The sequence below is a fragment of the Nerophis lumbriciformis genome, linkage group LG36, assembly GCF_033978685.3.
Source record: "Nerophis lumbriciformis linkage group LG36, RoL_Nlum_v2.1, whole genome shotgun sequence".
Taxonomy (NCBI): domain Eukaryota; kingdom Metazoa; phylum Chordata; class Actinopteri; order Syngnathiformes; family Syngnathidae; genus Nerophis; species Nerophis lumbriciformis.
The window spans coordinates 9,362,434-9,379,416 of NC_084583.2; the positions used below are offsets into that span (position 1 = coordinate 9,362,434).

General features: G+C 37.9%; 1 protein-coding gene across 1 annotated transcript in view; it reads right to left on the reverse strand.

Annotated features, from left to right (window-relative positions):
* Positions 1-6,028, reverse strand: part of fermt3b (FERM domain containing kindlin 3b) — a 50,024-nt gene extending 43,996 nt beyond the window's left edge. The window contains exons 1-2 of the mRNA XM_061930055.1: positions 5,884-6,028; positions 3,012-3,136 (exon numbers count right to left, since the gene is read on the reverse strand). Of these exons, the coding sequence (XP_061786039.1) occupies positions 3,012-3,135 (124 nt within the window). The 5' untranslated portion in view covers position 3,136; positions 5,884-6,028. The remainder of the gene's footprint in view (positions 1-3,011; positions 3,137-5,883) is intronic.
* Between the last annotated feature and the right edge of the window lie 10,955 nt (positions 6,029-16,983).

Consider the following 16,983-nt stretch of genomic DNA (forward strand, 5'->3'; position numbering starts at 1 on the left):
TGCATTTTCAGTTTTTTAACAAAATATCTACTGTCATTGTTTTGACAGTGCATTACTGTAAATGAAAAATTTTTACAGTAAAAATTTTGACAACTGAGCTGCCAGTTTTTTTTTGTAAAATCTGAAATAGTTTTCACAGTGCATTACTGTAAATGGAAAACGGTACCACTGTCATTTTTACAGTAAAATTCTGGTAAATGCGCTTTGTTTTTTTTTATCATAAGATCTACCGTCATTGTTTTTACAGTGCATTACTGTAAATTAAAACGGCACCACTGTCACTTTTACAGTAAAATTCTGGTGACTGAGCTGACAGTTTTTACTGAAAATTCTTTTTTTTTTTTTAATTTAAAATTACAATGCTTTACTGTAAATAAAAATTAATGCTACTGTCATTTCTACATTAAAATTCAGGTGACTGAGCTGTCAGGTTTTTACTGTAAAATCTGACGTCGTTTTTACAGTGCATTACTGGAAATGGAAAAACGGTACCACTGTTATTTTTACAGTAAAATTCTGGCGACTGAGTTGACAGTTTTTTTAAAAATGTAAAATCTCTGGTCCTTTGTTTTTTAAAGTGTACTGTAAATGAAAAACATTCCATTGTCATTTTTACAGTAAAATTCTGGTGAATGCGCTTCCGTTTTTTTACGGTCATTGTTTTTACAGTGCATTACTGTAAATGAAAAACAGCACCACTCTAATTTTTACATAAACATTTTGGCGACTGCACTTTCAGTTTTTTATCGTAAGATCTACAGTCATTGTTTTTACAGTACATTACTGTAAATAAAAATCGGTACCACTGTCATTTCTACATTAAAATTCAGGTGACTGAGCTGTCAGGTTTTTACTGTAAAATCTGAAGTCGTTTTTACAGTGCATTACTGGAAATGGAAAAACGGTACCACTGTTAGTTTTACAGTAAAATTTTGGCGACTGACCTGCCAGTTTTTTGCCGTAAAACATGAAGTCGTTTTTACAGTGCATTACTGTAAATAGAAAATGGTAGCACTGTCATTTTTACAGTACAATTCCGGCGACTGAGCTTCCAGTTTTTATTGTAAAATCCCCGGTCTTTTGTTTTTACACTGCATTACTGTAAATAGAAAATGGTAGCACTGTTATTTTTACAGTAAAATTCTGGCGATTGAGTTGCCAGTTTTTTTAAATGTAAAATCTCTGGTCCTTTTTTTTTAAAGTGTACTGTAAATGAAAAATAGTACCATTGTCATTTTTACAGTAAAATTCTGGTGAATGCGCTTCCGTTTTTTTACGGTCATTGTTTTTACAGTGCATTACTGTAAATGAAAAACAGCACCACTGTAATTTTTACATAAACATTTTGGCGACTGCACTTTCAGTTTTTTATCGAAAGACCTACAGTCATTGTTTTTACAGTACATTACTGTAAAAAAAAATCGGTACCACTGTCATTTCTACATTAAAATCCAGGTGACTGAGCTGTCAGGTTTTTACTGTAAAATCTGAAGTCGTTTTTACAGTGCATTACTGGAAATGGAAAAACGGTACCACTGTTAGTTTTACAGTAAAATTTTGGCGACTGAGCTGCCAGTTTTTTGCTGTAAAATCTGAAGTCGTTTTTACAGTGCATTACTGTAAATAGAAAATGGTAGCGCTGTCATTTTTACAGTACAATTCCGGTGACTGAGCTTCCAGTTTTTATTGTAAAATCTCCGGTCTTTTGTTTTTACAGTGCATTACTGTAAATAGAAAATGGTAGCATTGTTATTTTTACAGTAAAATTCTGGCGACTGAGTTGCCAGTTTTTTTTAAATGTTAAATCTCTGGTCCTTTGTTTTTTAAAGTGTACTGTAAATGAAAAACAGTACCATTGTCATTTTTAACAGTAAAATTCTGGTGAATGCGCTTTCGTTTTTTTATCGTAAGATCTACGGTCGTTGTTTTTACAGTGCATGACTATAAATGAAAAACAGTACCACTGTAATTTTTACATAAAAAATTTGGCGACTGAGCTGTCAGGTTTTTACCGTAAAATCTGACGTCGTTTTTACAGTGCATTACTGGAAATGGAAAAACGGTACCACTGTTATTTTTACAGTAACATTTTGGGGACTGAGCTGACAATTTTGTATCGTAAAATCGAGTCGTTTTTAAGGACTTTTTCTAAAAAAAGGTAGTCAAAGATAATTTATTTATATATGATTTATTTAAGATTTTCAATGTTCATAATATGAATTTATGATTTCTAATAAATAAATACAATAAAGCATTATACATTGAAATGTTGGCAAAGTGAAGGCCCACAAAAGATCATCTATTCATGACAGGGCTCTCGTGTTTTTTTTTTGTTTTTTTTATTAATCTGCTGCAACATGTTTTTTTGAACTGAACTGGCGAGCCCTATTATACTGTTCTAGAATGCAAACTGCAAGTAAAATAGCACACCTATGATCAAACACTGGCTTTCTAATAGCTTTTTAGAGGCGTATTATTTATTCAGCTCTCGCCGTGGCTCTCATGAGATTGCACAATATTAATACGTTTTAAAGTAAATATGGAGGAATGTACAAAAGCCAAAAGCAGTGAAGTTGTCACGTTGTGTAAATGGTAAACAAAAAGAGAATACAGGCAGGAAAGTCTAGTACCCGCACTCTTTTGCTACCAAGCCACGCCGTTGTAACACGTGTCTTGGCATTGTCTTGCTGAAATAAGCAGGGGCGTCCATGATAACGTTGCTTGGATGGCAACATAAGTTGCTCCAAAACCCGTATGTACCCTTTTTCAGTCTTTTTTGCCACTTGTGCCAGCTTTTTCGAAACATATTGCAGGCATCAAATGAGCGAATATTTGCAAAAAATAACAACGTTTCTCAGTTCGAACGTTAAATATCTTGTCTTTGCAGTCCTTTCAATTGAATATAAGTTGAAAAGGATTTGCAAATCATTGTTTTTATTTACCGTTTACACGACGTGACAACTTCACTGGTTTTTGTAGATAGTTTGCAGAGGAAAAAAGTAGTGACTCACGTGTCTTCTCCACCAGCTTGAGGATGACGCCGCCCACGTGGAGGTCAGAGGTCACACTGAGGCCGACAGGCGGGACCTCAGGACCCAGGTCCTCCACCGTTATGGACAAGTCCCACGCCGCCATGCTGGACGAGACAGAGGTGATGGAGTACGTCACGTTTGGTTGTACATACAATGTTCATTTTATACAACAGCGAGCGGTTTCGACTGCAAGAAGCTTCTTCGTTGTGGCGACACACACTCGACTGTTGTCACATGACCAATGTGACAAGCACTTCCTGCTTCTGCTTTAATCGCCAGGAAAACACACTTCTGCTTTTTTGTCTCAGCCGACAAAGAGGAAATTCAAATAACAATATGGCCACCAGGCCTGAAGAAAATACTTGTCATGTTTTCCCCCCCAAAGGTTTTAACAAATTCACCATAGATGACACCTCTGTGCACCTCTTGGACACACACACACACACACACACACACACACACACACACACACACACACACACACACACACACACACACACACACACACACACACATTCTTGTATTTCTTGCTTTCTTGAGCCATGTGAAAATTGCCTCCCTCTTTAGGACCAGCCTTTCTAGATATATAAAGAAGTGTATTTACAACATTAATAATATATACATACTATGCAAATATAAAAAAGCTTGTTGTGAAAAATGAGTTGGAATTTCACAAGAAAAGGGTCACAATTTCACAAGAAAAACTTAGAATTGTTGGCAGTATTATAATAAAAGTCCTCATTTTACTCAAGGCAAGTTAAAATTTTACAAGAAAAACTGAACATTTGTGCAATAGTATGATAAAAGTTGGAATTTTACTCAATAACAGTCGCAATTTTACAAGAAAAGCTTAACATCTTGGCAAGTTTATAAAAATAATCGTAATTTTACTTGACGAAAATCACAATTTTATAAAAAAACTAAAATGTTGGCAATATTATAATAATAATCTGAATTTTACTCGGCAAAATTATGACAAAAGTCATCATTTTACTCCAAAAAATGTCACTGTTTTACAAGAACAACAAAAATGGCAATATTGTGATAAAAGTCAGAATTTCGTAAGACAAATTTTGCATTAAAAAGTAATAATTTTACATTAAAAAGTAGTAATTCTACGAGAAAATATTGCAATATTACAGAAACAGAAATAACATGTGAAATTGTTCCCAATTTTATAAGAAGAAAGTCAACAAATTGTGAGAAAAAGACTGCTTTTAGTTAATTTTGTAATTTTTGGTTTGAAATTGCTTTTCAATCGTCATTATTTACTTCAAGTTATGACAGTATGTCTCTATATACATATTTATTTGATTTTTTAAAATCAATTTTGGCCAAAGGGGCCGCATTTCAATTTCTTACACACACTTGTTATTTCATATGTTGACCAGAGGTGGAGCACTTTTAAAAGCGACACAGAGTCAATTTGAAAAATCCCTCCTTTTTGGGACCACCCTCATTTTGACCAGCAGGGGTGCAAATGAGACATTGTCTATTAGATGCAATGTTATTGGGACCATGATTTATGTCATCACTTGTTCACACCTTCTCATATGGAAGATACTTTTCCTTCTTCATGTCTCAAAAAGGCTAGAAACACACACACACACACACACACACACACACACACACACACACACACACACACACACACACACACACACACACACACACGTTGTTGTATTTCTTACCTTCTTCAGACCTGTAAAAAAATGCCTCCCTCTTTAGGACCACCCTTTCTATATATATAAAGAAGTGTATTTACAACATTAATAATATATACATACTATGCAAACATAAAAAAGCTTGTGAAAAATTAGTTGAAATTTCACAAGAAAAAGGTCACAATTTCACAAGAAAAACTTAGAATTTTGGCAGTGTTATAATAAAAGTCCTCATTTTACGCAACACAAGTCAATATTTGACAAGAAAAACTGAACATTTGTGCAATATTGTGATAAAAGTTGGAATTGTACTCAATAACAGTCGCAATTTAACAAGAAAAGCTTCACATTTTGGCAATTTTATGAAAAGAGTCGTCATTTTACTCGACAAAAGTCACAATTTTATAAGAAAACTAAAATGTTTGCAATATTATAATAATAATCTGAATTTTACTCGGCAAAATTATGACAAAAGTCATCATTTTACTCCAAAAAATTTCACTATTTTACAAGAACAACAAAAAGAATGGCAATATTGTGATAAAAGTCAGAATTTCATATGACACATGTCACCATTTTGTATTAAAAAGTAATAATTTTACATTAAAAAAAAAGTAATTTTACGAGAAAAAATATTGCAATATTACAGAAACAGAAAGAATACAAGAAATTGTTCCCAATTTTATAAGAAAAAAGTCGACACATTGTGAGAAAAAGACTGCTTTTAGTAATTTTTTAATTTTTGGTTTGAAATTGCTTTTTAATCGTCATTTACTTCAAGTTATGACAGCATGTCTCTATATACGCCCCAAAAGGGGCACATTTAAATTTCGTACACACACTTGTTATTTCATATGTTGACCAGAGGGGGAGCACTTTTAAAAGCGAAACAGAGTCAATTTGAAAAATCCCTCCTTTTCGGGACCACCCTCATTTTGACCAGCAGGGGGTGCAAATGAGACATTGTCTATTAGATGCAATGTTTGTCCGTATCGGGACCATGATTTTGGTCCTAACTTGTCCACTGGTCCTCATATGGACGGAATCATTTCTTCTTGATGTCTCAAGAAGGGTAGAAATACAAGAACACACACACACACACACACACACACACACACACACACACACACACACACACACACACACACACACACACACACACACACACACACACACACACACAATACCGTTGAAGTTGTGAAGAAAAGTGAACCAGTCGAGTTCCACCTGAGTTAGATCCCTGCAGTCGGTCCCCAAAGTGGAATAAGAGAGCGTTTAGAGTCAGTATCTCCTCTGCGGGGCGAGCTGTGGTGTGTAACTGCGTCCCCGCTGCTTCTTCCTCCTTTTTCTTTTTTTCTTTTCTCGTTTTGTCAGTTTCCGTCTGGCGGAAGTGTACAAGATGCACGACTTTTGATTGACAGGCTGCGTGATGCATTTAGGCCATGTGACTGACACGCAGCATATGTGGAAAACTAGATAAACTAATGAACGTTGCACAATTCCATGGCCCCCCAAAAATAAGACTGTGGTGACAACAGCGGGCCCAGAAGGGGCCCAGTTTTATATTTTTTATAACCTGGCTATGTCAAATGTAGCATTTCTACACTGTATGTTAGGTGAATGATTGAAACATTACACCACTATGAGGGTAGTGGATTTATCCAAATATTGATAGTATCAATACTAAGGCTAATATCATAATCAGATTAATACGAGCGTGATGTAATATTTATTTAGTTATTATTTTGTTCAATGTTACATCGTTATATTATACTACTGTGTAGTGTTTGTGTTCGCTTGCAAACTGTTTTTTTTTTTAAACGTTTGTTTATTGAGTTACAGTATAACACATACATATTTGTGTATATATATATATATATATATATATATATATATATATATATATATATATATACACACACTAAGGTTGTCTCGATACCAATATTTTGGTACCAGTACCAAAATGTATTTCGATACTTTTCGATACTTTTCTAAATAAAGGGGACCACAAGAAAATGTCAATATTGTCTTAATTGGAACAAACAATCTTAGTGTACATGAAACATATGTTTATTATTGCAATTTAGTCCTTAAATAAAATATTGAACATACTAGACAACTTGTCTTTTAGTAGTAAGTAAACAAACAAAGTACTGGTACCAAAATGTATTCTGAAATTTTTCGGTACTTTTCAATACTTTTCTAAATAAAGGGGACCACAAAAAATGTCATTATTGTCTTTATTTTAACAAAAAATCTTAGGGTACATGAAACATTTTTATTATTGTAATTTAGTCCTTAAATAAAATAGTGAACATACTAGACAACTTGTCTTTTAGTAGTAAGTAAACAAACAAAGACTCCTAATTAGTCTGCTGACGTATGCAGTAACATATTGTGTCATTTATCTACCAGTGACGTGCGGTGAGGTTGATGGCAGGTGAGGCACTGACTTCATCACAGTCAGATTTACAAACATATGAACCCTAAAGAGTATATTTTCACCATTCGATTGGCAGCAGTTAACGGGTTATGTTTAAAAGCTCATACCAGCATTCTTCCCTGCTTGGCACTCAGCATCAAGGGTTGGAATTGGGGGTTAAATCACCAAAAATGATTCCCGGGCGCGGCCACTGCTGCTGCCCACTGCTCCCCTCACCTCCCAGGGGGAGATCAAGGGTGATGGGTCAAATGCAGAGGACACGTTTCACCACACCTAGTGTGTGTGACAATCATTGCTACTAACTTAACTTTAACTTTACACATACAAACTGTAGCACACAAAAAAGCACATTTAATAAAAAAAAATGTTATTATGGTCTTACCTTTACTTATAAATGAAGTCCATGCACCGCTGTTGTGCTGGATTAATGCACCCCCAGCGTAGAATGCACCCCCTGACGGGAGTGTTATATCAACTAAAGCCCACACTTAAAGTTTCCACGTGCAAGATTGAATCTTTTTAAAAAAGTTATTTCATAAGAAGCCAAAAAGTGCAAAAACAATAATGTTCGTGTTGGAGGAGTTGTGAATGAATGAAATACGAAATCCGTGCTGCAGTCTGCAGGTGTACCTAATGTTGTGGCCCAGCAGAGACTGCAGCACGGATTTCATATTTCAGTCATTCACAACTCCTCCAACACCTCTGCTTGCTGAATGTATAGATCAAATACAAATCTGACAAATAGGAATGAGTTTGGACAACGACACGCACACGTCAAGAAATGCAGTGTACCTCGCATCGAGGATGCCCTCGTACTCTGCCAGCTGTCGCATGAAACTTGCGTTCGGTCATGTGATGCTCCTCTTTTCCTTGACAAAGTTGTATGCCTTCTCTAGCGACCAGCCAAACTCTTTCATTGCATAAGCAATGACTGCGGAGGCGGATCGGCTGATGCCCATCCGTGCTGCAGTCTGCAGGTGTACCTAATGTTGTGGCCCAGGAGTCATTCACAACTCCTCCAACACGAACATTATTGTTTTTGTACTTTTTGGCTTCTTATTAAATAACTTTTTTAAATAGATTCAATCTTGCACGTGGAAACTTTAAGTGTGGGCACCAAAATGCGTCCATTCTCCCTTTTCTGTCCGCACACTGTGTCTGCTTGTAAGTACTCCGTGTGTGGGCGCTGCCGAACATGCTCCTCTGCTCGTAAAACCAGCAATGTCATGACGTGACGACGGTGCGCCGTCATACCTGTAAAAAAAAAAAATTCACATACACACGTGTATATGTATGTACAGGTAAAAGCCAGTAAATTAGAATATTTTGAAAAACTTGATTTATTTCAGTAATTGCATTCAAAAGGTGTAACTTGTACATTATATTTATTCATTGCACACAGACTGATGCATTCAAATGTTTATTTCATTTAATTTTGATGATTTGAAGTGGCAACAAATGAAAATCCAAAATTCCGTGTGTCACAAAATTAGAATATTACTTAAGGCTAATACAAAAAAGGGATTTTTAGAAATGTTGGCCAACTGAAAAGTATGAAAATGAAAAATATGAGCATGTACAATACTCAATACTTGGTTGGAGCTCCTTTTGCCTCAATTACTGCGTTAATGCGGCGTGGCATGGAGTCGATGAGTTTCTGCCACTGCTCAGGTGTTATGAGAGCCCAGGTTGCTCTGATAGTGGCCTTCAACTCTTCTGCGTTTTTGGGTCTGGCATTCTGCATCTTCCTTTTCACAATACCCCACAGATTTTCTATGGGGCTAAGGTCAGGGGAGTTGGCGGGCCAATTTAGAACAGAAATACCATGGTCCGTAAACCAGGCACGGGTAGATTTTGCGCTGTGTGCAGGCGCCAAGTCCTGTTGGAACTTGAAATCTCCATCTCCATAGAGCAGGTCAGCAGCAGGAAGCATGAAGTGCTCTAAAACTTGCTGGTAGACGGCTGCGTTGACCCTGGATCTCAGGAAACAGAGTGGACCGACACCAGCAGATGACATGGCACCCCAAACCATCACCCAACCATGCAAATTTTGCATTTCTTTTGGAAATCGAGGTCCCAGAGTCTGGAGGAAGACAGGAGAGGCACAGGATCCACGTTGCCTAAAGTCTAGTGTAAAGTTTCCACCATCAGTGATGGTTTGGGGTGCCATGTCATCTGCTGGTGTCGGTCCACTCTGTTTCCTGAGATCCAGGGTCAACGCAGCCGTCTACCAGCAAGTTTTAGAGCACTTCATGCTTCCTGCTGCTGACCTGCTCTATGGAGATGGAGATTTCAAGTTCCAACAGGACTTGGCGCCTGCACACAGCGCAAAATCTACCAGTGCCTGGTTTACGGACCATGGTATTTCTGTTCTAAATTGGCCCGCCAACTCCCCTGACCTTAGCCCCATAGAAAATCTGTGGGGTATTGTGAAAAGGAAGATGCAGAATGCCAGACCCAAAAACGCAGAAGAGTTGAAGGCCACTATCAGAGCAACCTGGGCTCTCATAACACCTGAGCAGTGCCAGAAACTCATCGACTCCATGCCACGCCGCATTAACGCAGTAATTGAGGCAAAAGGAGCTCCAACCAAGTATTGAGTATTGTACATGCTCATATTTTTCATTTTCATACTTTTCAGTTGGCCAACATTTCTAAAAATCCCTTTTTTGTATTAGCCTTAAGTAATATTCTAATTTTGTGACACACGGAATTTTGGATTTTCATTTGTTGCCTCTTCAAATCATCAAAATGAAATGAAATAAACATTTGAATGCATCAGTCTGTGTGCAATGAATAAATATAATGTACAAGTTACACCTTTTGAATGCAATTACTGAAATAAATCAAGTTTTTCAAAATATTCTAATTTACTGGCTTTTACCTGTGTGTGTGTATATATATATATATATATATATATATATATATATATATATATATATATATATATATACACACACACACACACATGTGTATCAGCCTTTCACCTGGTGGGTATTTCCTGTGTGATAAAGATGGATGAACAGGGTCGTCCTTCTTTAGCTGCCGCTTTGTTTTATCATGTATGACTGCCTTTGGACATGTCAATGTTTACTTTTGTATGCACAATAAATCCACACAAAATCCGTACTTTGGAGCAATGTTCACAAACTCTAGTATTTGGCTCGTTAGCTTCCCGTCGCCTTAATGCATTGTTGCAGCGCCATGATTTCCATGCACGTCTTGTCATGCGCATCTGCAACTGTATATACCGTATTTTTCGGACTATAAGTCGCAGTTTTTTTCATAGTTTGGCCGGGGGTGCGACTTATACTCAGGAGCGACTTATGTGTGAAATTATTAACACATTACCGTAAAATATCAAATAATATTATTTAGCTCATTCACGTAAGAGAATAGACGTATAAGATTTCATGGGATTTAGCGATTAGGAGTGACAGATTGTTTGGTAAACGTATAGCATGTTCTATATGTTATAGTTATTTGAATGACTCTTACCATAATATGTTACGTTAACATACCAGGCACGTTCTCAGTTGGTTATTTATGCCTCATATAACGTACACTTATTCAGCCTGTTGTTCACTATTCTTTATTTATTTTAAATTGCCTTTCAAATGTCTATTCTTGGTGTTGGCTTTTATCAAATACATTTCCCCAAAAAATGCGACTTATACTCCACTGCGACTTATATATGTTTTTTTCCTTCTTTATTATGCATTTTCGGCCGGTGCGACTTATACTGCAGAGCGACTTATACTACGAAAAGTACGGTATATATACACTTGTAACATTCACTCAGCTCAATTTTTGTTTCATCTGACATCACATGGACAAAGATAAGACCTTCTGGAGGAAAGTTATGTGGTCAGATGAAGCAAAAATGGAGCTGTTTGGCCACAATACCCAGCAATATGTTTGGAGGAGAAAAGGTGAGGCCTTTAATCCCAGGAACACCAAGCCTACTGTCAAGCATGGTGGTGGTAGTATTATGCTCTGGGCCTGTTTTGCTGCCAATGGAACTGCTGCTTTACAGAGAGTAAATGGGACAATGACCTCCAAATTCTTCAGGACAAGCTAAAATCATCAGCCCGGAGGTTGGGTCTTGGGCGCAGTTGGGTGTTCCAACAGGACAATGACCCCAAACACACCTCAAAAGTGGTAAAGGAATGGCTAAATCAGGCTAGAATGAACGTTTTAGAATGGCCTTCCCAAAGTCCGGACTTTAAGGTGTGGACAATGCTGAAGAAACAAGTCCATGTCATAAAACCAACACATTTAGCTGAACTGCACCAATTTTGTGGTCAAAAATTCAAGTAGAAGCTTGTGGATGGCTACCAAAAGCGCCTTATTGCAGTGAAACTTGCCAAGGGACATGTAAGCAAATATTAACATAGCTGTATGTATACTTTTGACGCAGCACATTTGTTCACATTTTCAGTAGACCCATAATAAATTCATAAAAGAAGCAAACTTCAAGAATGTTTTTTGTGACCAAAAAATGTGCTCCAATCACTCTATCACAAAAAAAATAAGAGTTGTAGAAATGTTTGGAAACTCAAGACAGCCATATATATATATATATATATATATATATATATATATATATATATATATACATTTTTGTTATATTTTCGTTGGGCGAGTTGGCGACCCCTGAAATTGTAGGCAATATTTTTTGTTTTGCAATGTTAATAATGCTTTTGTGTGGAAGATATTGCAGTGAAGTTGATTTCTTATGGGAGAGAACATTCATTATAAGGATCTTACTATTAAAGCATGAGGATAAACTACGACCTCACTGAATGATTACAATAAAACACAACCCAGATGAAATTGCATTCATATTTTAGGATATTTCCCCACAAATAGAGTATAAACCGCTGAATTGTTCACATCAAAATGTATCTCATAACTGCTACAAGTGATTATTTCCTTAATAGAAAAATATAAAAAGGAAACGAGTCAGTCTTTTGAAAGGCTCTTGGAAAGGAACAACGGCAAAGAGCCATAAAGCTCCAGTTCTCATATTTCCTACGGTCCTTAAAGAGATCATCAACCTGCCATGAATGGCGGCTTCGATTCATTAGGCGGGTTTATGAGTTTGAATTTCAACAATAAAAGGAAAACATTTAAGATAGAAAACACATTTGACAGTTGAGTGGATGCTTTGAACATTTGGACACTTTGCCCAAAAGTATTTCTCACAATTGTTCTCTAAATCTCCCCACCCCCCAACGCTGTAACGGTTCATTCCACACAACCAAAACAAAGATGGCACACGAGGCGTTCACATTCATGTTCATGTTCACGTTCATGTTTGTGTAAGCGACGCGAAAAAACCAACTTCGACGTCTGTGTTTGACACAAACCTCTGTGGAAACTTAAACATTCCGTCTTTTAGCTACATGGCGATACAGATATCGAGCCTATTTCCCACGCATGAGAATCCCAGCAGTGTATTTATCCACTGATGTCAGGTTGAAACATACTTCCACTCCTGGAAGTTAGTTGGATCCACTATGGACTGGACTCTCACTATTATGTTAGATCCACTATGGACTGGACTCTCACTATTATGTTAGATCCACTATGGACTGGACTCTCACTATTATGTTAGATCCACTATGGACTGGACTCTCACACTATTATGTTAAATCCACTATGGACTGGACTCTCACTATTACGTTAGATCCACTATGGACTGGACTCTCACACTATTACGTTAGATCCACTATGGACTGGACTCTCACATTATTATGTTAGTTCCACTACGGACTGGACTCTCACACTATTATGTTAGATCCAATATGGACTGGACTCTCACACTATTATGTTAGATCCACTATGGACTGGACTCTCACACTATTATGTTAGATCCACTATGGACTGGACTCTCACACTATTATGTTAGATCCACTATGGACTGGACTCTCACACTATTATGTTAGATCCACTATGGACTGGACTCTCACACTATTAAGTTAGATCCACTATGGACTGGACTCTCACATTATTATGTTAGATCCACTATGGACTGGACTCTCACACTATTATGTTGGATCCACTATGGACTGGACTCTCACACTATTATGTTAGATCCACTATGGACTGGACTCTCACACTATTATGTTAGATCCACTATGGACTGGACTCTCACACCATTACTTTAGATCCACTATGGATTGGACTCTCACTATTATGTTAGATCCACTATGGATTGGACTCTCACTATTATGTTAGATCCACTATGGACTGGACTCTCACTATTGTGTTAGATCCGCTATGGACTGGGCTCTCACATTATTATGTTAGATCCACTATGGACTGGACTCTCACACTATGTTAGATCCACTATGGACTGGACTGTCACTATTATGTTAGATCCACCATGGACTGGACTCTCACACTATTATGTTAGATCCACTATGGACTGGACTCTCACACCATTATGTTAGATCCACTATGGACTGGACTTCTTAGATCCACTATGGACTGGACTGTCACTATTATGTTAGATCCACCATGGACTGGACTCTCACACTATTATGTTAGACCCACTATGGACTGGACTCTCACACTATTATGTTAGATCCACTATGGACTGGACTTCTTAGATCCACTATGGACTGGACTCTCACTATTATGTTAGATCCACCATGGACTGGACTCTCATACTATTATGTTAGATCCACTATGGACTGGACTCTCACACTATTATGTTAGATCCACTATGGACTGGACTTCTTAGATCCACTATGGACTGGACTCTCACTAGTATGTTAGATCCACCGTGGACTTGACTCTCACACTATTATGTTAGATCCACTATGGACTGGACTCTCACACTATTATGTTAGATCCACTACGGACTGGACTCTCACACTATTATGTTAGATCCACTATGGACTGAACTCTCACACTATTATGTTAGATCCACTAGGGACTGGACTCTCACACTATTATGTTAGATCCACTATGGACTGGACTCTCACACTATTATGTTAGATCCACTATGGACTGGACTCTCACTATTATGTTAGATCCACTATGGACTGGACTCTCACACTATTATGTTAGATCCACTATGGACTGGACTCTCACACTATTAAGTTAGATCCACTATGGACTGGACTCTCACATTATTATGTTAGATCCACTATGGACTGGACTCTCACACTATTATGTTGGATCCACTATGGACTGGACTCTCACACTATTATGTTAGATCCACTATGGACTGGACTCTCACACTATTATGTTAGATCCACTATGGACTGGACTCTCACACCATTACTTTAGATCCACTATGGATTGGACTCTCACTATTATGTTAGATCCACTATGGACTGGACTCTCACTATTGTGTTAGAGCCACTATGGATTGGACTCTCACTATTATGTTAGATCCACTATGGACTGGACTCTCACACTATTATGTTAGATTCACTATGGACTGGACTCTCACTATTATGTTAGATCCACTATGGACTGGACTCTCACACTATTATGTTAGATCCACTATGGACTGGACTCTCACACTATTATGTTAGATCCACTATGGACTGGACTCTCACATTATTATGTTGGATCCACTATGGACTGGACTCTCACACTATGTTAGATCCACTATGGACTGGACTGTCACCATTATGTTAGATCCACCATGGACTGGACTCTCACACTATTATGTTAGATCCACTATGGGCTGGACTCTCACACTATTATGTTAGATCCACTATGGACTGGACTTCTTAGATCCACTATGGACTGGACTGTCACTATTATGTTAGATCCACCACGGACTGGACTCTCACACTATTATGTTAGACCCACTATGGACTGGACTCTCACACTATTATGTTAGATCCACTATGGACTGGACTTCTTAGATCCACTATGGACTGGACTCTCACTATTATGTTAGATCCACTATGGACTGGACTCTCACTATTATGTTAGATCCACTATGGACTGGACTCTCACTATTATGTTAGATCCACTATGGACTGGACTCTCACACTATTATGTTAAATCCACTATGGACTGGACTCTCACTATTACGTTAGATCCACTATGGACTGGACTCTCACACTATTACGTTAGATCCACTATGGACTGGACTCTCACATTATTATGTTAGTTCCACTACGGACTGGACTCTCACACTATTATGTTAGATCCAATATGGACTGGACTCTCACACTATTATGTTAGATCCACTATGGACTGGACTCTCACACTATTATGTTAGATCCACTATGGACTGGACTCTCACACTATTATGTTAGATCCACTATGGACTGGACTCTCACACTATTATGTTAGATCCACTATGGACTGGACTCTCACACTATTAAGTTAGATCCACTATGGACTGGACTCTCACATTATTATGTTAGATCCACTATGGACTGGACTCTCACACTATTATGTTGGATCCACTATGGACTGGACTCTCACACTATTATGTTAGATCCACTATGGACTGGACTCTCACACTATTATGTTAGATCCACTATGGACTGGACTCTCACACCATTACTTTAGATCCACTATGGATTGGACTCTCACTATTATGTTAGATCCACTATGGATTGGACTCTCACTATTATTTTAGATCCACTATGGACTGGACTCTCACTATTGTGTTAGAGCCACTATGGATTGGACTCACACTATTATGTTAGATCCACTATGGACTGGACTCTCACACTATTATGTTAGATTCACTATGGACTGGACTCTCACTATTATGTTAGATCCACTATGGACTGGACTCTCACACTATTATGTTAGATCCACTATGGACTGGACTCTCACACTATTATGTTAGATCCACTATGGACTGGGCTCTCACATTATTATGTTAGATCCACTATGGACTGGACTCTCACACTATGTTAGATCCACTATGGACTGGACTGTCACTATTATGTTAGATCCACCATGGACTGGACTCTCACACTATTATGTTAGATCCACTATGGACTGGACTCTCACACCATTATGTTAGATCCACTATGGACTGGACTTCTTAGATCCACTATGGACTGGACTGTCACTATTATGTTAGATCCACCATGGACTGGACTCTCACACTATTATGTTAGACCCACTATGGACTGGACTCTCACACTATTATGTTAGATCCACTATGGACTGGACTTCTTAGATCCACTATGGACTGGACTCTCACTATTATGTTAGATCCACCATGGACTGGACTCTCATACTATTATGTTAGATCCACTATGGACTGGACTCTCACACTATTATGTTAGATCCACTATGGACTGGACTTCTTAGATCCACTATGGACTGGACTCTCACTAGTATGTTAGATCCACCGTGGACTTGACTCTCACACTATTATGTTAGATCCACTATGGACTGGACTCTCACACTATTATGTTAGATCCACTACGGACTGGACTCTCACACTATTATGTTAGATCCACTATGGACTGAACTCTCACACTATTATGTTAGATCCACTAGGGACTGGACTCTCACACTATTATGTTAGATCCACTATGAACTGGACTCTCACACTATTATGTTAGATCCACTATGGACTGGACTCTCACTATTATGTTAGATCCACTATGGACTGGACTCTCACACTATTATGTTAGATCCACTATGGACTGGACTCTCACACTATTAAGTTAGATCCACTATGGACTGGACTCTCACATTATTATGTTAGATCCACTATGGTCTGGACTCTCACACTATTATGTTGGATCCACTATGGACTGGACTCTCACACTATTATGTTAGATCCACTATGGACTGGACTCTCACACTATTATGTTAGATCCACTATGGACTGGACTCT